The sequence below is a fragment of the Xiphophorus hellerii genome, chromosome 12, assembly GCF_003331165.1.
Source record: "Xiphophorus hellerii strain 12219 chromosome 12, Xiphophorus_hellerii-4.1, whole genome shotgun sequence".
In the NCBI taxonomy this organism is placed as follows: domain Eukaryota; kingdom Metazoa; phylum Chordata; class Actinopteri; order Cyprinodontiformes; family Poeciliidae; genus Xiphophorus; species Xiphophorus hellerii.
The window spans coordinates 13436069-13463537 of NC_045683.1; the positions used below are offsets into that span (position 1 = coordinate 13436069).

Here is a 27469-nt window from a genome sequence, read left to right on the forward strand (position 1 = left end):
AAGATCAGAGGATTAGGTTACCATGAAATCAACCTATTTTAATGAGCTTTTCCAATTTAGAGAATAGCCAGTTATAAGTAGAAGATGCCAGAAGCTAGCTGAAGGTTGCAAAAGTGATTTTTTTTCATATATCAATGTACATGTATGTGTGTATTTGAGCAGGTGTTATAATTTTGACTGATGAAAATATCTGACAGGAAGAGCAAATATAAGAGATTGTAGAGATCTCATTTTAACACTAGGTGGCGCACTTTGCCTTGCAAAAAGGCCACTTCCACTGCATCAACTGAATAAAGCTGCTGAGACAGAGGTCTGCACACTGTTCACTAGCCTCCAGCGCCCCCTATCGTGCTTTATCACAGTCAGTGAAGACAGATGAAACAGAGACGCCGTCATAGAATCTGAATTTATTTCCTATAATCTCAAAAACATACAATTTCATTTTTGCTTGCACTCCAAGAAATATATTCAGTTATATGTAAAGGTTTCTAAAATGAGATTTTATTTATCCGATTGACTGTTTTTCTCTATGAAATGAATCTTTTCTTGGGATCTACTATAATTTATTCCAACATGTTATAAGACGTACACATATGTTAACAAACACACTTTGTGTGTAAGTTTAAGTGTATCCCTTTTCTTGTGTTAACAGTACAGCATATGGCATCGACTAGGTTATCTCCCTGACTATTTGCACAACAACACTGCATTTTGACATAACAGAAGTTCAGTCAACACCCAACAGTTAGCAGGAACAGCATACAGTACGCAAATACAATTGTACAAAAAGGTATACACAAACAATACACTATAGAGCTCTAATTCGTCTCTTCAATATGGCAGACAGACATATATACACACACACGCACATGTACGCCCATCCACACACTAAAAGTAAATATGAAAGGTCAACACCCCTGTTAAAGTGGGAGGTTTTTGTGATGTCAAGATAGATAATTTCAGAATGTTTACCCCTATAACGTGACCTCTGACCTTAAAAGCCATGTTAAAAACAATCTGACTCCCATAATCTGGCTGCACCAGTCTGCTCACTTTCGTAAAACACTGGACGCGGCTGTGCTCGGAATTAGTGGCCACATTCCAGCCCACATTAAATTGGAATCAATACACATCTCCCACCATTTAAAGTCTGATCCACATCAAATAAAGTTCAGCCTTTCTTTTAGACTTTTCCACAGAAAACCACACGCGTTGCAAACAGCTTCCAAAGCATCAGATGGATCTCATTGTCAAACAGCATGAGTTACAAGAAGAATTTGCAAAACATTAAATATGATCAAAAACTGGATGTACCACCAAAATAATAAAAAGAAAAGTTCTTAGGCAGGCTATTAAGAGAACTATATAAAGTGTAAAGAATATGCTAAAGAACTGTCTGCTATGCGTGTAGCAACACAGAGACATGGGATAGGGTGGCAGGACATAAAGCATTTTTTTAAACCATCCCAGTCAATATAAATTTAGCACAAAAAAAACATTTAAATGTCCCCAAAAATATGTTGGAAAATGTGTTATGATCTTTTGGTTGAACTTTCTGTTTGGCACAAAATATCAATGCACATCACCAAAATAAGATACCCACAGTAGGGCACGGTGGTGGCAGCACAATGCTTTGGGGTGTTTGTTTTCAGCTGAAACTGGGTTCTAGTGGAACGTTCTGAAAGGATTTATCTTGATCTCATCATCTCAGATCAAAAATCAGACATTTTAAACAGGGTCTGCAGTCTTTTATATCCACTATACACATGACACCAAACGTTCAGTGACTGCAGGTTGTCAGTGAAGCTCCCACTCATTTCAGAGAGCACACAGCATGTTCAAAACTGCGCCATCCTATTTTCTCTCTCAAACTGCAGATGGAGCTGTTGGACAAGATGACAGAAGGAAACTATTTACAGGGTTTTCATCCATAAAATATTGCACTTGTTGGCCCATTGCATTTCACAGCGAGTGCCATGACAATGCTCCTAAATCTGTAAGACAGAGTGATATTTACAGTGTCTCAGAGTATAATTCTACACCGATACGTCAGGACTGACTTCATGCATTATTTTTTTTTTTACATTTTTGTAGTTTTGTTTCCCTATGCAACAAGCAACCAACAATGTTAAAACCCCTTAACTGTCATGAGGAGACCAGTCTCCTCACGGACTCACTAACTTATATGTAAGTATTTTGAGAGTGACAGTTAAGAGGTTAGTTGAACCGTAATGTTTTTGGCACTTTTTTTTATGAATTTATGAGATGAACTCGAAACTTTGAATTTTTGAACTACTTCCGACTTTTACACGGCACAGATTTATTAAAGACAAAGGTGGTGTATATTTCTGATTTTTTTTTTTTAAGCAACATACATCTTGTTTTCCTCTTGTTAAAGAAGGGGTTCAATTTTACAGCACAAGTCATGCTGAATAAGAAATTATGGCTGTTTATTCCATGCCAGGACGCATCGTCTGCTTTTATCAGAATGCTTTACTGTGCTTCGATGAAATGGAGTTGAGGATGAGGAGCTTTGGGTAAGGCCTATCTTCAGATAAAACTGGCACACATGTTTGACCTTTTGGCAGCATGCTCTTTGCATCAAACATTTAAAGGCTGAGGATAATGATTGAGTTGCTTTTCAGATACTTATTAAAGAATCCACACATCTACATACAGCAAAAGGGTGAAACTGTACTCCCATCAGTTACACAGACTCAGTTCATTCCAACGGGAAGCAGGACTTACAGAGGGACTAACAGAGGCCGAGTTGGAGATGCTGAAAGGCCACTTTTTTCCCCAAAAGGTAGTTGATTAATCAATGGCAACATGACATGACACACTCATGCAAATCCACACTCACTTACTGCACAGTCACAGCCAGAGGCTTATTATGACAGTCGTTACACAAAGGAAAGCCGCTACATCGCCTAGTGCGCTAAATCCTAGATTTGGCCGCTCTAGGAGTCAAAATTACCCAGAAAAAAAGGACGATTTGCACCATACAGAAAACTTCATAGACATATTAAAGCACTCACTGATTCTATTTCTTGTATAGGTATTCATAAAGATATTAAAGGTCTGAAGGACAACCTGTGTAAGTTTAAGTGTTGAACTATTTCAAGTCCTGCCAGACAGGATTGGTTTATTATCAAACTAACTAGCTGAAGGATGCTGATTCCCTATAGTCTAGATAACCTGTGATGTTATATGTTTTACATTAGTAATGACTGTACTTGCTTATTATATAAGGTGATAACGTTTGGGAGATAAAGCAGCAGCCTTTGCAATTTTTACTACTAAACAGGCTTTGAACTGCAGTCCGGTGAGGGCGGTTCTGGCAGAGCGCGGACCTCCTGCACTCTCCTGCCCCGACAGCTTTCTACTGCCGGCCACTAACAGTTGCATCCAGGCTGCTGGAGGGGTGGAGCGCTGTCTGTCAGTTTGGCGGTGGGGGCTCCCGTGGTGACAGCCGGATCAGTGTCCAAGCTCTCAGACATCTTGTCACAAATTAGGTCGACGAGACGTTCGAACGTCTGCTTGACGTTGATGTTGTCTTTTGCACTCGTCTCAAAGAACTCAAAACCTACAGAAAAGAAAACAAAGAGTTATCCGCACTTTACAGACTTTTTTGGAAGTTGAAAACCATTGATCATCTTTCTCTCAGCATCTTAAATGATAAATTGTATAGGTCTGTACTGTAGGTTTATCCAATTGTTTTCTAATAATGTACGCTAATGTTTGTTATAATAGCATGGCAGAATGTGAGAAAGTTCAAGACGGACGTAAACTTCTGCAGGGTGGTGCATACAGTTTGTATGCAACTCTTTCATTGTGTTGCATAATAATTTAAAATACCTGTAGCTGAGAATGTTGTTGTACAACCTACCCAATTGTTCAGCCAGCAGGCGGCCACTATCCACCGAGACCACTCTCTCTTCCTCCATATCACACTTATTTCCAGCCAGCACTACCTGAGCATTATCCCAAGAGTATGTTTTTATCTGGGTCGACCTGCACAGAATCAGAAACAAACACACAGAGAGACCAATCATCTTCATGGGGTCTGCTGCAAGAGAAACAGACAGATATGTGTTGTTGTGCCTCTGTTTGTTTGACAGGACCCTTCAAAAATGGAAAGATGGAGGAAGAAGGCATATGATGTAATGTTTGTCCGCCATTTGGAGCGGTCATGAACAGCGATTACGTTCATGTTCTTTGGCTCATCCCATTTTGTGAGTCACTGACGGCGTTATCAGAAAAGTGGGTCAATTTCAAATATGTGAAGCAAAAATATGCTGCCACTTCATGTTCAAATATAGGTCATTATTTACTCCTTGCACATTACACAATTTTTAGGATAAGGTATCAACAAACACTGTGCAACTGAAATTCACCATAATCACCAACCCTAATTATCATTCCTATAATTAACATCCTCATTTTTATCAAATGACATAATTCGCATCATTATCCTATACATTATTCTCCCTCTGCATCATCATATTATTTATCCTGCTTACCATCCTGGTGCCAATCATCATCATCATCATCATCATCATCATCATCATCATCATCATCATCATCATCATCATCATCACTCTAATAATAATGGTAACAATCCTCATTCATGTCCAGAATTTAGGTGTAAAAATACTCCCTTATGTGTATTGGAATAACTATAAATGTGTAAAATGACACTAGTTTGAATAAAAAAGAAAATTTGTTTGTCAAAAAGATATTTTCGACTCAAATTATTGTTAAAAGGAGCACTTTATAGCTAATATGAAGATTTTTACATTAACACTCAAAACTTGCTCGTGCTGAAGTGTTAACACCATTCATTTTAAAATGATTTTTCTATGTGGAACAAAATGGTAATTACTGTTGTTATATTAGTTGTTTTTAATTTTTTTTAAAAATCCCCGGCTTAAGGTTATTATTAAGGTCAGCTCTATTCTAACCTCTCTGAACTCTGGAAAATAAGCAGGAATTTAAGGAACGTGCTGCTGCAGGGTTTGCAGTCTTACTGAAAGTAGGGCAGCAAACACACCATGAGCAGAAAACAGGAGTGAGAGAAGCAGGAGACAACAAGAAAGACTGAGTAACAAAGAGAGATGGCAACAAGATGTTAGAGCTTGCCCTCTCACTGCTGGTTCACAAGTAGAAAACAAAATCTGAAATGACTGTTTATTAATTTCTTTTCAATTCAACATTTAGTTTCAGTGCTACAATATTTGTCTGGGTTGTCTCTGACTCAGGCATAAATGGGCTTGTCAAAAGACTAGCTGAGAGACAGTTTAGGATGGAGCCATCGCCATGGTAACCTCCTTTTCCCCTCCCTTTTTTCACAAGGAACAAGAGAAAGTAGAACTAAAGCTGGCGGCAAAGACAAAAGAGGAGTGCTGCATTTATGTATTTTACTCCATTGTCCTCTTTCTGCTAAGTAAGCTCTCAGGTAACCCAGGCCTGTTGTAAGCATGGCTCCCTTTCATCAGACAGCCATCACAGTCAGTGCTCAGACTGCAGTAAACCTTCAAAGAGTCAGAGGGTCCTGAAACAATCACAAGTGGACCAACAGAAAAACCTGTCTGGTTCACAGGGATTTGATTAAAATCTGGCTGCTTATATTAGGGTAAATCAACCATTGACCTACAGTGTTGCATCTGCAATATGGATAGTGAGACTGATAGTGAACATGTGTACTCTTAAGTAGCTGTAAAATTGACTAATCTAAAAGTGAGAAAGTGAGGTGAGACATGGTGGTCTTTTGGAGGATATTTCAAAGTTCATGGATGGTTTTTTTTTCTCTCGAATTCTCTGTCGAGTCCTAGCATCATGCTATGGTGATACTTGTCTTCAGTAGGACAGGTTATAGCTGATTAAAATATCAGCTCTAACATATTTCAATCAGAAATATTGAAATATTTCTATTGAAATATATATTGAAATATTTCATATTTCCCCCAGTTTTTTTTACTGGGGGAAAAACTGAAAAAGATATGAAACTGGGGCAGAAGTTCACCTTCCAGCAGGATAGCAGCCATAAACCATAAACAAGCAACTGGAGCAACAATGAAACGGTTTAGTTCAAAGTGTTGTCTCAATCAGACTGCATACATAAACCAATAGACAGCCTGGCATAAGACATGAAGATGAATGCTTACAGACACTTCCCATGCACTCATAAGGTATGTTTTAATACAGAATGGGCAAAAATGTCAGTCTCTTGACAGTAATTTACAGATTATCATGTGAAAACCATATGACCTTTCATCCTGCACTGAATAATTTAACTACTTTCTGTTGGTCAATCACATGATATCTGAAAGTAAAACATTTGTAATTTATTAATAGTTTTGAAAGGCAATGTATCTGATGGACATTTGAGATGAATAAATGTTGAGTTTGTCTTTGACTCTGTACTAATTTTCACACCTGTCTTTGGAGATCACATTTATATCAGAATACCATTTTGTGTTTGACAAACTTGTATTTTTCACAGCTTTATCTAAAGAAATAACAGATTTTGTGTTGGGAAGAGAGTAGTAATAAAGAGTTTAAAGTTCTACATTTTGAAGGCATAAATACATGTTTCATAGAAAACGCCAGGACAAGTTAAAACTTTGAAACAGTTTTGCATAGTAGTCATCCTAATCTCTTGGAGGTTAGGATGACTTTTGAGTCCTTAAAAGCTAAATATACAAATGCGGGGTGGCTCAGGATAGTATGGCACATTATGAAGGTCATATCAAATGATGTAATCTTACTTAATGCAGAATGCACAGAATTACATAATTCTCTACATAATTTCCTCTAGCAAAATGCCAATTCTGAGCTGGCAAAACCTTTGGTTTGTCGGAAACACCTCACAATTTGACACCTGATTAGTAAACATGAAAATACATTCTGTTTCTGGCATCCTGGCTTCGTGTTGTTTCCAAAGTAAGAACACTAACCCAGAAACCTAATTTCTGTGACTAGTTGAATGTTGCTATCCCAGTTCTAGACACGAATGCGTCAACAGAACAGACGTTTGGCTCAGAGTTACGGTTCAGCCTGCAAAGGTTTCTATGAAACCTTTGAACACGCAAGCTGCAGAGGGAGTCTGTCAGATTTCACACAAAGTATTCAGAAGCAGATAAAATGGGAGAGCGCTTTTCAGACATCACTGTACTGATGACCATAACTTGATCCATATTAGATAATAACTTTAAAAATTTATGAAATGTCAATATTCAGTGTACTGTTTTTAGAGAGTGAATATAAATCAATAAAACAAGACAAACTCACCAGTCCTGCACAGCGCCAAAGGACTCTTCGTTGGTGATGTCATACATGAGGATGAAGCCCATGGCACCACGGTAGTAGGCTGTAGTGATGGTCCTGTAGCGCTCCTGGCCTGCAGTGTCCTACACACAGACATCATGATTCGGTGTCACTGACCCAACCCTGCACAGCTGAAGCTGCACACAGCGGAGCACAGTGTTCATGAGCCGGGCATTTACATTATTAATGCACTGCTATTAATACACACAAAACCTGATCTGCTTGGTGTCATGGCTGCAATTTTCAAAGTTTCCTCTTCTTTCGCTGCTCATTATTTGGAACTAATCATTATACCAATAGCTGAACTGGCTTTTGCAGTGATAGGGTGCCAGGAGCAACACCTCAGTTTTAGCTGATGAAATTGATTTAGTTCTTTCCAAGAGAATCAATCAGCGATGTTCAGTGAGGCAAAGAACATCACATGCATTTCATCAAAAAAGTTCCAAATATAGAAATAAGACCATTTCAATTTAAGAGAGTGTTTGTGTACACACAAGTGATCCATGTATCACAGTCAAAAGATGTTCAGGAAGCAAATGGAAATGTAAAAAGTGTATTTACAGTTAGGAGCTGATTACCAAATTTGTACAGTAGTTTTGTTGTTTTATGGGTTACATAATGAGAAATCCCTCCTGTTCCTCCTGCTGATTCTGTATGTTTACAGCTTTGTTCTTACGCCCACAAGTGTGTTTCCATGCTGTCTGTGAATCATGGCAGAGGAATACTGGCTGCTCTACTTGGCTCTTGACGAACAGACGGCAACCAGGGAGCTCGGGATTGTGTTTGCCACGGTAATCTGGCGTTCTGTTTGCCTGCACACCATCACAACAGTGGGCCTGTTATAGCCAGAGGACACTATCTGACCTTCACTCTGCAGAGACGCTGCTCACAGCCGGTCAGCTCTGTTTCCAGGTCCCTCACTGCAGCTGGGACTCTCTGTCAGATTATGCAGAGACCAAAACCAGCACCAGCCTGTAATGTTCACTAATGTTCTGTACAACAAACAGTGACTTGAAAAATAACTTTTTCTCTTTTAGTCAAATTATTATCACAAACTTTAATGTATTTGGACATATAAAAATAGATCATAATTGCTAAGTGGGGAATTGGTTATAAAAGAATCTCTCCAAGCTTTGAACATCTTAGAACAATATTTAATCTGTTATCCAAGAGGAATACGGGGAATCTAGGGCAATCCTTAGTTCAGGGGGAAGAGAATCATTGAGCACATTATTTGTTCTTACTCTCCACAAACCTTGCTTTTATAGAAGAGAGTGACAAAAGAAAGCCATTGGTAAAAGAAGAACAAATTGTGTTTGAAATTCTCCACCACCTATGTAGGAGACACAAGAAATGTGCAAAACTTGCACTGGTCTGATGAGACAAAACTACTTCACCTACATGCAAAACAAAGCTTTTGGCAGAAAAAATAACACTGATAATTTCCTAATTTGAAATGTAGTGGTGACAGCATAATTCTGTGGGCAATGTTTTTTTTTTTTCAGCACAGACAGAGAAGCTGATCAGTGTTGATGGAAAGATAGATGGAGATTTAAACAGGGCAATTCTGGAACAAAACCTGTTTGAAGATCCTAAAGACTTGACTGAGAGCAAAGTCCATCCTCCAGGAGGATAAGGAACCTTTTTCCAGAAATAATATGGAATGGTTTAGATATTAGATTTTTTTGTGATAGAATGGTCCAGTTAAAGTTCACATCTAAATCTAATTGACAAAGTGAATGAGTCTGAGATATATTGCCAAACCTAGTAGAGACATACACTAATAGCCCTACCCCTTTTCTAACTCAGGAAGAGTGAGGAACGGTCGGACATTGGGGAAGCACTGAGGGCGTCCCGTCAGCTCATCAGTTCCCGAAACCACAGGGGAAAAAAAACTCTCATAAAAGCTCACGTGTGACAGTTTTAAACAACTTGTAGATGTAATTCAACTTCAACAATATATTGAGTTGGGGGTACTAAGTAAAAATGAATGTCACACAAAAAAATTTAAAACCATATAACCTTTTCCCTCCACTTTAAGATTATAAATTACTTTGACATGGTATGTTAAATTAAATGCTACTAAAACACATTGTGGTTATCACATGAAAGCCTGTGGAAACAAGCTAAAGCTGAGTGGATATTTTTGCCAATCAGTATAAAAGCAAGGAATGGAAATGCCTCCGCTTTTTTTTTCTTGTCATTGCGCATAAACCAGGTCATGCTTTAGTCATCTGCACATTTTACCCCAGTCTGTGTTTCTGTCTGAAATTTGCGTCTTTGAGATTTTAGTTGAAAACTTAACACTTATCCAATAGCTTTAAGTGTTTTTCTTTCACTGGACATAGTTAAAAAATAGAGTGAAACAGAGAAAAAAAATCTGCTTAAGTCCATGGAATTTGAGCACTTTAAAAAGCTTTGCTTTTCGTCTGGTGCTCAGCAGAAATCAATCAAGGCGGCTGACTTCTACAAGGCAGCGAGCAGAAACATGCTGTGTGCAAAAGCCTTCTTGTTCTGCGTGTGTCCATTTTTTTCTGATAGTGCTATCAGTCAGTTTCATTCACCACAGTCTCACACATTTGCAGCGAGAAGTCCAAATGTATTATGACGTGTGACAAGTGCAAAGACTTTAGCCAATACACATCACCTTAAAAGCTCCCTTTACTTTATGTCTCAGCTCTTTTTAGGCCAATTAAAAGAGACAGGCCAATTATCTGGATGCAAGGGCAATCCTTTTTCCTCCCAGAATATGCTTGTCTTTGCTGCTGATGAAAACACATTATCCCGATTAGCTTTCATCTTCCTGTTCAAACAAAATTTTTCACTTTCTAAGGATGGATAATTGCTGCAGAAGCTGCCTACTGCTCCCCAAAATGGGCAAAGCCTCCACATGGAAAAAAGAGAAGAGAGAGAGGCAGGATGTCTTTTGGATTTAAAAAAAAATTGTTTTATGTTTACAGTCTGTGAGGTAAAGGGAGACAATCTGCTTTTGCACCTCAGATAAATTCCTAATTAAACACATTCAAATTCTTCAGTTTCCCACACGTTCCAAGCAAGGTGTCGCTTCTGCGTTCCTCCCTGCAATGTGCCACGTTAACACTTACTAGTCTGCTGTCAGTATTGCTGCGAATTTCCATCTGCCTACACACTTAGATCAGTGTTAGAAAGCACAACAAAGCCGTTTGGTGAATACTTTTTAAGGAAATGCATCATCCTCTATGTCTGCTGTATGCATGAATTTATAGAACACTAGGGATTATGACACTTATTTGAGCATTTACTACAACGTTTTTATGTGGGCATAATAGTTTTTTTTATCTTAGTCCTATATTTATCAATTAGTGGATTATTCATAAAAAAAACATGCAAAATGCAAATCCTGTTGTCAAAAGATGCAAGGCTGAGATTTTCTGTATGTAAGCAATCTCTATTTGCCCTACAAGCCAAAAAGCTGACTCGAACTGTCCAGGTGTACTTTTCTTATTTCTCATTGACGTATCAGGCATCTATGAAATATGTGGGCAGAGAATGGGACAAACATGGATCAAATGGACTCTTGATATAGAACAACAACCTTTCTGCGACAGGAATCACATTGCAAGAGCAACCAAACAAAATCTAAGCTCTTCAAGAGACCTTGGAGGCCACTGGGATATAAATTACACTGAATCTAAAAATACCAGATAAAAAATGAGACCAAGGTAAATTATTTAAAAAATGTTTCCACTTTGGAAGGAGTGTGTCTCCTCTACAATTCAACTGAACAACCCTGTTAAAGGGAAAAATCTAAAACAAAACAGATGCAAAGGTCTGGTTGCATCGCGTGCACAACCTAAAATTGATACTTGCCAAAGAATAGTTTTTACTGTTAGGATTCTTTAGTAGGAGTCTGTCAGCATCCCTATATATTGTCTTGGCAATATGTGCTCACTGTACCTTACACACATGATCTGAATAAATTCAGCAGTAAGGACAATTCCTGTCTGCAGCTTTATTCTGATGAATATCTAGTTCGGGTTGTTTTGAATATAAGGCTGTGATGCTGGAATTTAAATCCCTCTTCATCCTCAGTCCTCTATCTGACACCTGAGGGCTTTGGGTCGGAAATGACTGTTTATAACTGCCTCCCCTTTAACAAAATCCAAAATCATATCTAGGCCCACATCATGAGGCCGCCACTACCATGTTCTGCTGCAAGCCATCTCCCTAACATGTGGAATAGAATATGGAATAACATGAAATCATTCTCAGCTGTAAAACACAACCCAGTACCAACCAGAATTTCTTACAGCTCCTTCGGTGTTTCTATCAGCCTTTCAGCAGCCTCCATGACCAATTGAATATTTTCTTTCTATCAGATTTGAGGAAAATCCAGTTTTTGTACTGGCTCTCTTGTTGCATAATTTTTTCCTGTTAGTAATGACAATCTTCACCATGCCATATTATGTATGTATGAATCTATTGATGTTTTCGTACGCTTCTCTGGTGTAATATATTTGTGCCAGAGCTTGTTTTGATCCTCTACAACTTCTGCGTTCCACGCTTCTGTGGAAGTTCTGCCATCCTAAAAAATGCATATGAGCAATTTATTTATAAATATATGCTTGGTTAGATGCATTTCTGACATGCAAGTAGGAAATCCAGAATATTAAAAGTTGAAATAAAATCTAAGGTGCCTCAACAAAGGATTGCTTTACTTTGATTTGATCAGTTGAATTGTACAGCAAACATATGGAGATTAAAAGTCTTGAAATTCAAAAGAGAAACCTGATGTTTAAGAGGTGTCTATTCCTTTTTTAGCCACCTTTATCACAGATCTTTATAAAATGACATCTAATAAACAATCCCAAATGGAAATATTACACAGTAAAACTGAAACAGGAATTTGTTTGGATAAAATAATCCAAAAAAAGAGATGCGAACACATCCAGAACTTGGCTTCGTGGTCTCTTAGCTTGTCAGCAGAAATCAGCTATAAAACATTTTGTGGCTTCTGAAAGTTTAATGTCAGCGTTGGTGAATATTTCCTACCCAGATCTGCAGTTTGATCCTCTTGTCATTCTTGTATACGGTCTTAACTTTGAAGTCGATGCCCACTGTACTGACGAAGGCTGACGTGAAGGCATCATCAGCATAGCGGAACAGGAAGGATGTCTTCCCTACGCTGCTGTTGCCGATGATGAGCAACTTGAACATGTAGTCGAAATTTTGGTCTCCTCCTTCTCCTTTTCCCTTGACATCCTGAGTGGCAGCCATCTGCCAAAACAAAAACAACAGGAATGAAAACTTCATACACTGTACATGTGAACACATTTTATAAAATAATTTGCTGGCAAGTCATCAAAACAGCAATAACCAGTTTGTATGTAGTTGCAGGAAAGGAGAGGGAACAACTATAAGATCTACATGTTGGTTGCATTGTACAGTTTTACAGGAACAAGAGATGACAGAAGGCTGCGTCAGGAAAACCAGCATGACCAACACAGCAAGCTGTTGGTTTAATGAGTATTAGATAACAAGCTGAATTCTTTCCACCATAGAAAATCTCTATAACTAAACCAATAGTCTTTATTCATATTATTACTAAAAGGGCAACATTTGGCTCATAAAATATTACTAATGAATTTTTCAGAGTACTGGAAATTGGATATTAAAATGATGTAAATTTTACCCAAGGACATAAGCTTCTTCATAAGGGAGTGAATTAAAAAATATCAGATTCTTTATTTGTACAAATATGGAGAACTTTTATTGTGAAAGATTTTGGTTTTCAGTAACTTTAAATGTCTATTTTGCAACAAAAAAAGGCCAAATTCAAACTAAGTCTTAACTCTGAGGCAGCCATTGCTAATTAATCTGAGCTACAATGTGCTAGGGGAAGGTTTTAAAATGCCACCTCAATAAAACAGATTTTGACATTTTTATATCCAACTTAAGTTAATTTAGCAGTAGTGCTAATGCTAAAGTCTGCTAGCAAGCTGAGTGAATTAATCTTGAGAAAGCTTCTTCCAATAAACGACACATATCAGGTTATCGAACCTTTTTCGTGAACCAATTCCTATTTTGTACCCTGGAGGAGAAAACTGAATAAGCAAAAATTGAAGCAGGATTTACCTAGAGCAGATTTTAGAAGCTAGCAGGCAGTTGACTAATTGATTTTAGCTGTTAAATATGATTAATTTACAATCTGTGGCAACATAAGCAAAATGACAGAGAAGTTGTTCAGCAGAGAAAACAGCAACACACTTAACAATGGTCTCTTCTGAAAAAAATTAAAATCCGCTGATACTTTTATTTCTCAGATTTTTCAACCAAGAACAAGACAACTACTTCTGATTATAACTTCATCTGAAAAAAATGGGACTATGCCTTTAAACTCATAAAAAATTATTAAAATCTAACCCAATTAAATTGAATATGTCGCTTTGATTCTATTTGTTTACAATTGTACACAGAGTACTGAAAGCTCACACTCTGACATAATGCTTTTCCATGCCAGCAGTCAGCCACCTCAGAGGATGCACGTTGCACTGGGGAGATGACAGGAGAGCGGTTATCGCTCCCTCCAAGGTGAATGTTTGGACCCGACAGTCCAGCTTCCGTCCCTAAACATGTGCGACCATCTTTCCCTGCAGCCTAAATAAAAGATGCCGGACCTCCATCATGCCCGTCCTGCACTCGCTCTCTACTCGCCTCCGTGTGTGTGCGCGTGTGTCTGTGTTTGCAAGGACACCGTTTTCACGCCATAATAAGCCGGTTATGCAAAAATAATAATAATAATAATAATAATAATCAAGCGCTGCTTAGCAAAGAAGCCGCATGCCAGATAACTACATAGACTGGCTGTTCTGGGCAGGAGGATGTCATTCTATCGTTTCACAAAAATTCTTCCACATATGTGAAACTAAAAGGACATTGTGTGGACAAACCTGTTTCGAAGGCCTCGTTTCGACCTGTATTTGCCCCTGATAAGCAGGATAGAGGTTTATTTCTCTGAATCTGTACCGCAGACGCTGATTTTATGGTATTTTTCTCCCCCTCTCTCTCTGTCTCCGAACCAGTTTCAGCACCTGGGAGCTGTCCCCTCCGCTTCCGATCTGGAGGCTGCTGCTGCTGCTGCTGCTGATGATGATGATGATGGTGGTGGTGATGATGCTGCTGCTGGCTCGGCTGAGCGAAAGGAAGCGCGTGTCATGGGTATCAGCTACGTCACGGGAACAAAGAACACGGGTCTTGTAGTTTTTTTGTTGTTTTATTTTATTTTTTTTTACACAGTTTGGAAAGCGCATGGAGGCAGCAGCTCCAGCGTGGAGCGTCTCCAAGCTGCTAACAGCTGGATGAGACGCTGCTTCAGTTTATCTGAGACACACCCTTTCATTGTAAAAAAAACAAAAAAACAAAAAACAAAACAAGCCCTGTCTAATAGTTTTCCCCATTCTTAGTTTCTAGTTACATGAATTTAACAACCTTACCTTCCCATACAAGTCCATTTGATCCTCAGTAGCCTAATATTCCACCTGTATGTCTTTTATTTTTTTCCCCAGTGAACATCAACTCCAACCTGGCCAGGATTTCCTCCCCTCCCGCACCACCTTTTCTTCCAGGAAGCAAAATATAATAGGCTCTCGCTCTTTGCGTCACTCACCCTGTTTTGCTGGCGTGCCCACGCCCCTGAAGCAGGCAGCGCCGCTTCAGAGAGACAGAGAAAATAGAGCGACCTGAGTGCTGATGAATATTAATATTATGGGCTTTACAATGGCGGCAGGAGGAAGAGCTTCCTAGATAAATAAATGTCCATGTTTTGCAATTAAAATTAGACATTGAGGATTTTGTATGCAGATTAGAAAATTGAATATAAAACCAATGCTGTGATTTAATAACGACATATTAAATGCTGTTTAATATGGGGAGATGACATATTAAACATCTGTGCATTAATGCACAGACCTGACACTGCGTGGACTTTAATGACCTTAAGAATCACAGTACATCAGATATTACGTAACTGCAGACTGGAGATTAAATATACACTTCATCTTGCCAGACAGAGAGTATCCGTTGCTTGGCAAACAACTGATAGGACCTGTTAGTTGTCACAGGGCGGGATTATTGTGACTGACTGGCCTTTGGACGACCCGTGTGCAGCACCAGGGGTGCCCAAAGTCGGTCCTCGAGGGCCAACATCCTGCATCTTTTAGTTCTCTCCCTGGTTTAATAACGCACCTGGATCCAATGATGACTCGTTAGAAGGCCTAAGAAGTATACTGACATGGTGAAAAGGTTGTTACTGCCACCAGGGAGAGAACTAAAGCATGAGGGATGCCAGGCCGTCGAGGACCGACTTTGGGCACCCCTGCGACTGTGAAGCAGCGGAAAGAGGGGCGGGGCAGGTAGGCAGCTCAGACATGTGTTCACAATTTCATGCACTTTATGCTGTGTTTTACAAAAATCCCCTTACTTAGAAGAGTGCTTCTGTGTGCATTCTGCACTGCTATTGCATGTAGAACTTCTTCAGCTTATTCCGCATCGATCGGCTACCTCTAGCGAGTCCTGATCCTAAACTTTTCACTTTGTTTACAAGCTACTTCTGCGAAAATCCGACCATGTTGCTCTATATTTCGCTAAGAGGTAACATATATGCGAGGATAAAAGTCGATATTTTATATTATTGTTAAGCCAAACTTTTCTACAAGGTTTCTAGGGGAACCAAAGGTCGCTGCAGCTCCATAAACTGCCCTGTACGTTGTTTTCTGTGGACACGCCAATGAAACAAAAATAAACAGTAAATACAGTTCCGGGATGTGTAATTTATCCACAGCGTAAATACAAAGGTTTATTAGAGAACATTACAGAACTGAAAGTGTCAAGAAGGCACCAGGGGACATCGTTGTGGAAAATGTTTAAAGCAGGACAATATTATAAAAAATAAAGCAATAAAGCCTTCACATTATTTGACAGCATCAACGTTGCGTTCATCTTATTGTTGCTTTTCTCTAATGCTTGCAGAACCTTATGCAACAATGGCAGCATCTGCCTATCATCTACTGTTGAGAGCCTTCTTTGTATGTTATTCAGCACTACCCTTCTATTGACAAAACTCTTTTGGGCCTACAGGAGTAATCTTTTCAAGGAAATTTCCTCTCTTCAGAAATGTTCAATATTATCTGGGTCAACCTCTCAATTGCAACCAATTTGAGATAACACTTTTCCCTTTTTCCACTCATTCTGCCACAGATGTTTGTTCCAGCTTTTTGTCCTTAAAAGAAATAAGTCTGTTACCTCACTCTGGGGGAAAACAAACAAACAAAGTAACACCTTTTATTCAATGTTATCCCAGTTATTTTGAAATCTCAAATTTTCTTTGAAATTCAATGGCTTCATTTCCAGAGCGAGTAAGAAAGGCTTACACTGTCCTAGTAGGTTTATGTTTTAAAAAGCCTGCTCACACATTTTTCAACTTAAAAATAGAACTAAATGTATGATTTAATCATATATATATAATTTGGATGAGTTTGGACAAGTTTAAATATTAAGAAAATATATTTACCGATATTGTGAGCTCTATGTCAAAAGCACTTGCTACTATGTATGAGTGGTGATGTTATGTTTTTAATTTCCTCTTCCTATTTCTGTTTAACCAAAACATTTGCTAATCACATCAATAAGCTCTAAGATTGTATTAAGTTGCTGAAAATCCTTTGTTACTTTTTGTTTTAAAGTCCCTGAATCGAAAAAAAGAAAGTGCAGATGACCATCATCTTTGAAAATATTATTTATTTTGCTAATTTAATCAAAACAAAGAAGTCGAAGCCTTTTCGGCTGCTGTTATTCTTATGAAGCTCTACTGTTGTAATAAGTCTTTAAATATAGAAGACATTTTTGATTATTTTCTGTACAGATGTTCACACTGTTTTTGCAATGGAGGACTCAATCGAGCTGCTCATTCAGGACTACTGTGGGGTCTTTCCCACCAGCAGACCCCATCCCACTGTGACGACCTGCACAGGCGTTGTCCTCACAGGTCTTTATGGATTATGGAGTGTTTTCACCATGCCTGGCTTCCGCAAAATCCCATGGCATCTTAAGGTACAAAATATTGCTTCTTTTATTTTTTTTCTTTTGCCTTGTGTGTTTTTGCCCCTTAAATCTATTAAATATTGCATGCTTGAAATAATAATAATAAAAAAAATTTAACAGACACACACTTTGACTTGTTGATTAACAATAATTTGCTTATTTTGGAGCATAGTGCTCCATGCCAGCATCAATTGTGGGAAAAGAAAAACACTGGTAAGTCTGTAACTGTAATTATTAATTTTGTTATTGGTAATTGCACCACCAACCAAAAAAGTTTATCTGTAATTCATTTATGGCTTCTATTTTCAAAGCTAAATGTTATAACATTTTGTTATTTTTAAATTTTTTACTTATGCAACGCTCATTTGATTTTTTACATTACCAGCTATCCTGCCTAAAGAATTTGCTCGTCTGCCTTTACACATGGATGACCTTGATGGACATCATATTCTCAGTCCATAGGCATTAATGTGATTTTGACTCACCCTTTTGCAGCTTCAGTTCTTCTAGGAAGTCTTTTCACAGCGTTTAGAAATGTGAGGTCAGACACTCATGATGATGATCTTTGTGATTTTAAGTGACCTTGTTACTACACTGAGGTTTTCAATCACTTCGACTTTGTTATATTACCATAATATTTAGTACATTTAGTAGTGAGGAATTCACTGAGCGCCCGTTCTTTAACAAATCTTTGTAATTGCATAAGTTCACTCATGCTTTTCAAGATTCTACCTGGGGAATGATGGGTCTGTGACCACTTGCTCTACCACTATGAACCGATGCCACTCCTCTTTTGAAAATATAGAGTAAGACAGTGTATTAGAAAAATCAAGACAAACAAAAAGAGAAGAGGATTTTCCCAGTGACAGATTAAAACTGAGTTTACTAGGTAAAAACTAAAGAGAATTCATCTGAAGATTTGCTATGTTATTTTATAGACAGACGAAAGTCAGTCAAGGTTGTTAACAACACAGAGAGAGCTTACTGAAAGCGGAAATATATTTAATATGAAGCATTTTCAGTAAGTTAACAAAAAAAGAAATTTGTATTTCACACTGGGAAGATTTAAACAGCCACACTGCAACACTTAAGCTCTGTAGAGTTTATTTACCATAATGTGACAAAAGAATCTTATGTTCTTACTTGTTCTCACCACTGGAAAAGCAAAGTAGCATTTACAGTAATTACAGCTCAGGCAGGCACTGTTGACTCACCACACGCTGTGTCCACTGTGGCTCAGGTTCCATATTTGCCCTCCAGTAAAGACCAAGCACAGAACGTTATGAAGCTGCTCCAAGGGAGAAGAGGTCGCTTAGCAGATCTTGGAGCTGGAGATGGAAGATTGGTGAGTGAAGAGAGGCTCTCTGAAACAAGTTTATCAAAATGTGCAATGGCAACAGAATAGGCACTTTTCTTGTTGCCTTGTTTGCTGTGGTTGACTTTTACACGATGCTGTGCTTTTTCCAGGTATTTGCAGCCTCTTCTGCCTGGTTTTCAGTGCACAGGGTTTGAGATCAACTCAATTCTAGTGGCTTATGCAAGGAAGCAAAGCCTATTGGAGAAGAATCCCCTCCAGCCAAGTAACCTTTCTTAAGAAGGACTTCTGGAAGGTAAGGCTTGGACAAAAACAGTCTTCTTGTGCCTTTCAAAAGTAGCCATCACAATACCTGACAAACAGTTAAGAGGCCAAGTCTGTAACTTTGGAAGAGCTGCAGAGATTCACAGCTACAGTGTATCTGTTGACAGGACAACTGTTAGGCCCTAAATTAATCTAGCCTCTATGAACGAATACTGAAAAAAAAACTCATTCTTGATGCCCAGCAGCAAGAAGTCATATTTAAAGTTTGTCCACATGTTTTGGAGAAGTCCCAACAAACATGTGAAAGGAAGTGTTTTGGTCAAACAAGACCAAACTATAATTTTTTTTTTACTTGCAATAAACTTAGTAGAGGAAAACTATCACTGCACATCACCCTGAACATACTGGCCCACACTGTGAAAGATGGTGGTGGCAGCATCACGCTGTCAGGGACATGACAGCTGATACAGGGTCTATGAAAACATATTCACCAGCTTTTGTAAAAATAAATTGTGATTTTGGCTGTAATCACAGCATGGAGTTTGTGTGGACAGGTCTTAGGTCTTTGGCGAACACTATTGTAGGTAGTTTGACTCATGTGCACCATGTAGCATTTCCCTTTTATTTTAAAATTATGCCCAACCTTGATTTGGTGTGTCACTAAAATTCAAATAAAATCTATTAAACTTTGTGGTTGTAATATTCCTAAATATGAAAAAGAATCCAGAAAGTCACAATATGTGATCAAAGTCCTAAGTGTCTTAATCTTTTGTCTTAGACTGATTTGTCTTCGTACAACAATGTGACCGCTTTCCTTGCTCCAGGAGTGGTAAGCCATTTCTTTATTGAAAATCTTCTCTATACTTCACTTTTGCTACCATATTATTATATTGTTATTGTATTCCTATGACTGTTAACAGATGGAGGTGCTGGGAGAGAAGCTGCTGAAGGAGCTTCCTCAAGATGCGCTGGTCATTTCTTGCCGTTTTCCTTTCCCTAACTGGCCCCAAAAATCAGCTGTCGGCTCTGGACTTGACCAGACGTTTGCTTATGAGATCAGCTCTGTGCGCTCACACTTGAGAAATCCACCAAAGCCATAGATGAAATGAGTCGGATGCTGTGGCAGATACTGCACCTAAATCATCCTTGATTCTGATAATCATCCTTGATTTAGTGCACTAACTGTACAGTATGAAGAATGCTGAATATTATGATTTATTTGTTGTTCAGTATTTCATAAAACATTTAACCTATTTTACTCTGTTGATGATTCGTGACAATCTGGAAAGATCTTTTTTTACATTGGAGAACACTTACAACCTAATTGAAAATTATACATTTTCAAGGCAACACTGATTATCTATGCAGCACTCTGTCTAAATATTAATTAAACAAGTTCTTAAACGTCAATATGGCTTGACTTTGTTCTACCTCTAAGGCTATCAGAAGACATTTGTAATTGCCTTTTATCACTAAATGTCAAGAAAGTGAATTTCAAGAAGTTGGACATTTTTCTGTAAATTGTGCTAACTGTGGAAACGGGGTCTGTTGGAGTCAAATCATGGATTCCACTCACTTGAAGCTGTGCTAACATATTAGCAGCAGATCCTTCAAGGTAAGGCCTCCATAATTCTCACTTGTTTGCCAAGCACATCCCACAGATTCTTGACCAAGATCTTGGGAGAATTGTGAGGCCAAGTCAACATCTTAACCATATTATTGTGTTCCTCAAACTTTTCCTGAACCATTTTATCTTACTGGAAGAGGCTTCATCCATCAAGAAATATTGTTTCATTAAATGATTTATGGTCTGCCATTGGGCTGCAGGGAAGTTGGTACCTGTCAGACTACCATCTATGTGGATAGTAGGATATTGGGTATCCCAGCTGATCATTACCCAAATCAAAACGCCTGTGGCTTACCTTCTTCCCAGACTGTATCTAGGTGCCATGTGTTTGTGACACACACAACAACCAGTTAACTGGTTGTTGTGTGGAGCAACTGTTCTATTGCTCCATAGTCCAGTTCTGATGTTCACATTATTGATGTCTTTGACAGTGAGCATGGGTTAGCTTAGACACCCTGACTGCTCTGTCCATGCAACAAACTACATTACTATATCCTGGCACCTTTCTGTCAGAATCAGCCTCTGCAGCAGTTGTCTGGTTGTCTGATGGATCAAGATTGTTTCTTCTTAGACCACTTTTGATAGATGAAGACCACTGTATGCACCTCTTCAGATCTGCAGTTTTGGATATGTACATGTGAAATATGCTCAAACTCTTTCTCTTGGGCATTTTTCCTGCTTCTAACATATTCATTTTGAAGACAACAGGTTATCTACTGTAGCTACTTAATATATCCCACCCGGACAGTGAGAGCCATGTACTTCACCTGTCTGTGGTCATACATCTGATATGTGTATTATGCCGACACATTTTTCCGACTTGACTCCAAAATATCCACCTGAGGGCGCTATAGCTCTAAACTGCCCATTGGTACTCCACAGCCTATAACCAGGCTGTACGGAATGCAGATTGGTTTTGTGTGCCATGCAGACTTTTTGGATTAGACCCACGGATTAGATGTCCTTTTTATTTTGCCATAATGATCATAACATTTTACTTTACTGTTTCCGTGATCAAATCTTTTTTTCAAATATTTTTTCATTGATCAGTGTGTAAATCTGTGCATGAATGATGGAACGTAGTGAGAAGCGCTTTGGGGTCCTCTGGACTTGATAAATAGCAATGTAAATAAATGCCATTTACCATTTTTCCATTTCTAATAAACAATTGGGGTCATAATGTAACAATTCAAATGAATCAATCAAAACACGCTGTTTTATTAAATTCGTATTTTACATCTGTGTCACCATCAACGGGCAGTCTCTCTGTCTGGTAGGGAATCGATAAAAGTCAGACCTCCTGCTCCCGTTTCCTACAATGACGTTAGAGATGGAGAGAGAGAGTGTGTGTCCGATAGTGTGTGTGCGTGAGTGAGAGAGAGAGAGAGAGAGAAGGAGTTGGGTAGGTGAGGGGGAAAAGGGGAGGGAGACTGGGAGAGCACAAGGAGGGAGGGAGAGCGGGTATAAAAGCTTACAGAGCGCCTCTCTGGGATGCATTCTGTATGCGGGAAGAGAATCAGTCCTCCAATGGAAGTACATAAAAGCACCGTCCTCCAACAGACTAACAGCAGCAGCATGTGCGAATCAACGCAGAGGTCCTGCGAGCCTCGGCGGAAGAGAACGGAGGAGCGCAGCGCTCCGTCAGAGATGGCTAGGATCATCACCGACCCGGCCACGGGGAAGTGCTACTGCCGGGGGAAAGTTTTGGGAAAGGTAGCGCACAGCTCGGCCTCTGCCCTCGACTCGTTGGAATTTACTTCTCATCCCGACGGCACGGCGTTTTAACAATGTTGTTTCCCCTCTTTCATCCAGGGAGGATTTGCTAAATGTTATGAGATGACAGACCTCTCCACCGGCAAAGTTTACGCAGCGAAGATTATCCCACATGCGCGCGTATCCAAGCCTCACCAGCGGGAGAAGGTAAGCGCGCTGCTTGCGGTGTCTGTGCGCACCCACGGGACATGTTGTCACTCAAATGTCTTTGGTTACAGACGTGACCGTGTTGTCCTTTCTCTGTGTGCAGATCGACCGAGAAATTGAACTGCACAGAGTCCTGCACCACAAAAATATCGTGCATTTTTATCACCATTTTGAGGACAAAGAGAACATCTACATCTTGCTAGAATACTGCAGTCGAAAAGTGAGTGCAATTATAAGAAAAATAAAGAAGACATTGCATAGAAAGTAAATATATCAACCAGTTATTCATATTTTATTGCATGATATAGTAACCTTCGACTTCTTAATGAAGCCCACAGAGTTGCATTTATGATGGAGCATGTCTTAAAGTAGGTGAATATATTTAAATATTTTCTATTTTGTCTTTCCATAGTCCCTGGCCCACATTCTGAAGGCGCGCAAAGTGCTTACCGAGCCAGAAGTGCGGTATTACCTGAGACAGATTGTTTCTGGACTAAAGTATCTGCATGAACAAGAAATTCTTCACAGGGACCTTAAATTGGGTAAGAAATTTTTATCCACAAAAGTTACGCAACAGTTTTTTTATTTCGCAAAACTTTGCAAATCTGTACATGTATGTGTGATTTATTGTTACCAAACATCTTTTCTCTTCAAATCCATAGTAATTGTGCAGTACCATGCCTTTGATCTTTGGTTGGCTTAGCAAGTGTTCATATTGTTACTGTCTTTTTTTCCCCCAAAGGGAACTTTTTTGTCAGTGAGTCGATGGAACTGAAGGTCGGAGACTTTGGTCTCGCTGCCAAGTTGGAGCCAGCGGGAAACAGGAGGAAGACGATCTGCGGGACTCCAAACTACTTGTCCCCTGAGGTCCTCAACAAGCAGGGTCATGGCTGTGAATCAGATATCTGGGCTCTGGGCTGTGTAATGTGAGTTGGGTTCCTATTATTCCACTGTTAGGGACTGCAAAAAGCTTCAGTAAAATTTATCATCATCATAAATTGCAAGTGAATACTGCTTGAAGATAGAAGATATGTTTTCTAAACCGTATACTCTTGGATTCTGTTTCAGGTACACTATGCTGTTGGGCCGACCTCCATTTGAAACCACCAACTTGAAGGAGACCTACCGGTGTATAAGAGAAGCACGGTACTCGCTCCCTTCCTCGTTGTCACCGCAGGCGAAGCAGCTCATTGCCAATCTGCTGGCCAAGATTCCAGAAGACAGACCCAATCTAGACCATATTCTGAGACACGACTTCTTCACCCAGGTTAGACCTCTATTCGGCTTACTCTGGCATTCAGTCTGCAAATGTCACTTTGTGGGAGTTCAGAGATGACCCTTCCGGCCCTGTAATTATCTGTCCACACACTGACCCACTTTCCTCATTTCTCCACAGGGCTTTAGTCCAGAGCGTCTGTCGCCTAGCTGCTGCCATTCACCACCAGACTTTCATGTCTCCAGTCCTGCAAAGAGCTTCTTTAAGAAAGCTGCTGCTGCACTGTTCGGTGGGAAGAGAGATAAGGTCAAATACTACGAGACCCTCAGTGAGTATAATAATAAAAAACTACTTAGTTGACTCAGATGATGGCTGCATGCAACCTTCCAAGAGTCAGTTTGTGCAGCTTCAAGGATTAATGTTTGCTGTTTTCTTGCAGACAAGTTAACTAAGGAGGAGGAGGAGATCTACAAACTACAGCACGACTTGGAGAGGACGGTCATCAGTCAACAGCAGAGCAGAAAGATGTCTGAGGTAAGAAAGCAACAGCCCAATATTTACAAGGGTGTGGGTAGGCTACTTTTGAAGGTGCATTAGTCACACAGCAGTTAAAACTTGTGTGGATTTGAGATACCCCACTGTGGAGAATCCAATGAATCACCCTTTGTAGCTGCAGCAAAACTTTCTAACAAGCACAGTTTCTGAACTAGTTGAAAACACTTTAATCTCAACCTTTACAGCCAGGCACTTTGAAATCTGTGGGTGACCACTGAGTCATAGTAGGAAGAGATGATCTAAACTCGCAGAATCTAAGCCTTGTCGTCACTCGTTCCCACCTCAGAATGGAAGTCTACTTCCGCCATCTGCCGGGAGCCCCGTTGCCTTAGCAACAGAGAGTCAGTCGCCAGCAACGCAAGACACCATTCGTCTGATCGTCAGGGGGAGTCTGGGCAGCTGTAGCAGCAGCAGTGAATGTAAGTTACATCATGAGTGAAAAGATTATGTGTAATAAATCTTGAGTGTATGTAGGGGGTTTTTTTTCGGGGGAGAGGGGGTTTGTTTTTTTTTACCTCTGATCTATATAAATGGTTCTCTGTCTTTGTTTCCAAAGGTCTTGAAGACAACACAACAGGGAGTGTGGCTGAGACTGTTTCCAGTGTGTTAAGAGGATGCCTAGAAAATATGCCTAAAGGTGAGTAAATTACTGAGTAATTCAAATCTTAGTCCTTTAGCTTTTCCCTTGCGTACTTTCATGCATGAGTCTTGCCCAAGATCTTCCATGTACTTGTATTCTGATCCTGACTTTTCTTCTCTCCTTGCAGCAAATGACACTCCTCAGACGTTAAACAGCTGCAGTCTTCAGTGGGTCACCAAATGGGTGGACTATTCCAATAAGTACGGCTTCGGCTACCAGTTGTCTGATCACACCGTTGGCGTTCTCTTCAACAATGGCACCCACATGAGCCTCCTGCCTGATAGAAAGTACGCAGTAGTCTATGCTATCATAACACTTATACTTTGTTGTTAAAGCTGTTGGCTTAGTGGTACAGTCAGGTTAACAAAAAGAAAAAGGAGTTACCTTAAAGATTGGGTTATTTTTGACATATTCAGCTCCCGTTTTCACAAAAAAATGTTTCCAAAAGTCAAAATGTGCTATATGTTTTTGTTTATTTTATCTAGTGTTGGTTTTACAAATTAGATGTGTAACACCCTGTGTTGTCTTCCTTCTCAGGACCATTCATTACTATGCTGAGTTAGGCCAGCGCTCTGTCTTTCCCACTTGTGAGGTGCCTGAGCACTTTGTGGGCCAAGTGACTGTGCTGAAGTACTTTTCCCACTACATGGAGGAAAACCTCATGGATGTAAGTGAAAATACCAGTCTCTCAAGCTAAGCTGCATCTCTTTTGCTGTTATTTTTTCTCCTCGATTCTCCACACCCTAGAACATTAGAAATGTTCAAGTTGGAGCCTGTCTAATCCCTAGGTATTTGTCTTTTTGCTTTCTCAGGGTGGGGACCTTGGTACTACAACAGATTCACACATGCCCCGTCTCTACCTGCTGCAGTGGCTCAAGTCAGACCGCGCCCTCATGATGCTCTTTAACGACGGCACCTTCCAGGTAAACACACCCACAGCTGTTGCTGGGCATGTTGAGAGGAACTGTCTGAGTGCAAGCCATGACGTTTTCTCTCCTCTGAATTACACATCAAATATAGATAAAAAGGTAAAATATTTTAATGTGTTTCTGCTTATTTTTCTCTCCAAAGGTTAACTTTTACCATGATCACACCAAGATCATCCTGTGCTGCCAGAGGGATGAGTACATGCTGACGTACATCAACGAGGAACGAGTCTCTAAAACGTTCAAGCTCAGCTCCCTGCTGACATCTGGCTGCCCCAACGACCTGCGCCAGCGCTTGGTGTACTCCCTCAACATGCTCCTTCAGAGATGCAGCTAAACCCACAAAAATTGCGTAGACTGAAAAAGTGAAAATTCCACCCACTGTGTTACTGCAGTGCTGCAGAGGAACAGGAAACCTGCGAGGGAACAGGCGGATATTCAGGCTGGGCTTGAGCAAAATATATGAACATCCCTGCACCGTTTCACTGTCATGACTCAGCGTTGGTGCAGGTGAAAGTGTAATGCAGAGAGAGACTGAAAGAGCCTGGGAAAACGAAATGTAGCACAATGAATGTTGATGGGAAATAAAGGGCTGATTTGTACTGTTGGGAAAGAGAGAGAGGACCGTGGATGTTGGTACGAATGTGAACCCTACATGTTGGGCTTTTTGGCATGTAATGAGACTAATGCTGGGCTGGCTCCAGCTTAGGTGTGTACAGAACAGTTGGTTTTATTCCAGAAGCATAAAACGAAGCTCTGAACTTTAACAGAGCTCGACTGTGAGATACTGTAAATGATGTACAGTGTATGTCCAAGCCATCTCAGCTGTGGAAAGAAATGACTGGTGTGGATGTTGAAGGGTTTAAATGAGTACATGTTTGTCTGAGCAGGGAGGGGTGTAACATTACGCTAACTTTTAAAAACTGTGATTTGTTTCTTATTGTCTTTATTTGACAGATGGTCTCGGCACTCTGAGCGAGAGGTTATGTAGAATGACATTACACCAGGACTTTTTAGAACCATTTAAGAGCCATTATCACCTAGGTAACAATGTCTTAAATAACTTATTGTGTGATAAAGTGCAGTATTTATTTATTTAATAAACAAGAGTGTTTTCTAAAAAAAAGTTGATTATTCTTTTCATTTGAGTTTTTCTGTACTAATTTTCATTAATAAACACTTGGAAGGCATTGAGGTTTATTGAATACTTTCCAAGGTATGAACTCTTAATAGAAGAGTTTTTAGAGTAAAGTTCTGTTAGGATCTTGCAATGTGGGTGGTTAACATCTCACCTCCAGTAGATTACTCTACTAGAGTACAGTAATATCTGTTTTGCATAAATCAAGATCAGAATTAAGCTAACTGCTACTCCTAGACAGACCCAAGTGGATTTGAATTCAAATGGTATTTTATGAACATTTAATCTGTGAATATGTTTGCAAAAGTTGGGAATTTACCAAGAAGCCAATGATTATTTACACAGAAAGTGGAGATAGGAGGCAACGCGCCATTCTTCCTGTGTGAAGCAAATACTGAGAACAGAACATCCAAAGGAATAAAAGAAAAATACAGTAATTTAACATTTCACATATTTTATCAT

General features: G+C 39.5%; 3 protein-coding genes across 5 annotated transcripts; 2 read left to right on the plus strand and 1 right to left on the minus strand.

Moving 5' to 3' along the window:
- Positions 1-392: 392 nt before the first annotated feature.
- rab3c (RAB3C, member RAS oncogene family) lies at positions 393-14920 on the minus strand. 3 transcript variants are annotated; one of them, XM_032578792.1, is made up of 5 exons: positions 14802-14920; positions 12361-12585; positions 7294-7412; positions 3890-4014; positions 393-3586 (listed from the first exon to the last, which is right to left on the minus strand). In XM_032578792.1, exons 1-5 carry the CDS (start codon positions 14817-14819, stop codon positions 3396-3398), a joined length of 678 nt encoding a protein of 225 aa, XP_032434683.1. In that variant the 5' UTR covers positions 14820-14920; the 3' UTR covers positions 393-3395. The 3 variants fall into 3 exon arrangements, with proteins under 3 accessions (XP_032434683.1, XP_032434682.1, XP_032434684.1); XM_032578791.1 differs by lacking the exon at positions 14802-14920 and adding an exon at positions 14400-14641; XM_032578793.1 differs by lacking the exon at positions 14802-14920 and adding an exon at positions 14259-14492.
- An 805-nt stretch (positions 14921-15725) lies between these two features.
- Positions 15726-20395, plus strand: LOC116729877 (adenine nucleotide translocase lysine N-methyltransferase). The gene is given in 8 exon segments (XM_075074336.1): positions 15726-15957; positions 17228-17415; positions 18647-18751; positions 18874-18891; positions 18893-18949; positions 18951-19016; positions 19764-19814; positions 19906-20395. Coding segments are annotated over 8 exon segments (690 nt in total). The 5' UTR covers positions 15726-15932; the 3' UTR covers positions 20086-20395.
- Positions 20396-22088: 1693 nt separating this feature from the next.
- On the plus strand, positions 22089-26995 carry plk2b (polo-like kinase 2b (Drosophila)). The gene is made up of 14 exons (XM_032578722.1): positions 22089-22325; positions 22425-22532; positions 22636-22752; positions 22945-23074; positions 23275-23458; positions 23601-23799; positions 23929-24076; positions 24188-24282; positions 24590-24722; positions 24860-24940; positions 25071-25230; positions 25481-25610; positions 25756-25866; positions 26015-26995. Exons 1-14 carry the CDS (start codon positions 22104-22106, stop codon positions 26204-26206), a joined length of 2010 nt encoding a protein of 669 aa, XP_032434613.1. The 5' UTR covers positions 22089-22103; the 3' UTR covers positions 26207-26995.
- Positions 26996-27469: the final 474 nt, after the last annotated feature.

Excerpts from the sequence above, each read along its gene's own strand:
- rab3c (XM_032578791.1), bottom strand. The coding sequence starts at position 14,618 with ATGCGCTTTCCAAACTGTGTAAAAAAAAATAAAATAAAACAACAAAAA. Across the intron at positions 12,586-14,399 it reads GCGGAGGGGACAGCTCCCAG|ATGGCTGCCACTCAGGATGT; the intron begins GTGCTGAAACTG and ends TTGTTTTGGCAG. Across the intron at positions 4,015-7,293 it reads TTTGGCGCTGTGCAGGACTG|GTCGACCCAGATAAAAACAT; the intron begins GTGAGTTTGTCT and ends GATTCTGTGCAG.
- plk2b (XM_032578722.1), top strand. The coding sequence starts at position 22,104 with ATGCATTCTGTATGCGGGAAGAGAATCAGTCCTCCAATGGAAGTACAT. Across the intron at positions 24,077-24,187 it reads CAAATACTACGAGACCCTCA|ACAAGTTAACTAAGGAGGAG; the intron begins GTGAGTATAATA and ends GTTTTCTTGCAG. Across the intron at positions 25,867-26,014 it reads TTAACGACGGCACCTTCCAG|GTTAACTTTTACCATGATCA; the intron begins GTAAACACACCC and ends TTCTCTCCAAAG.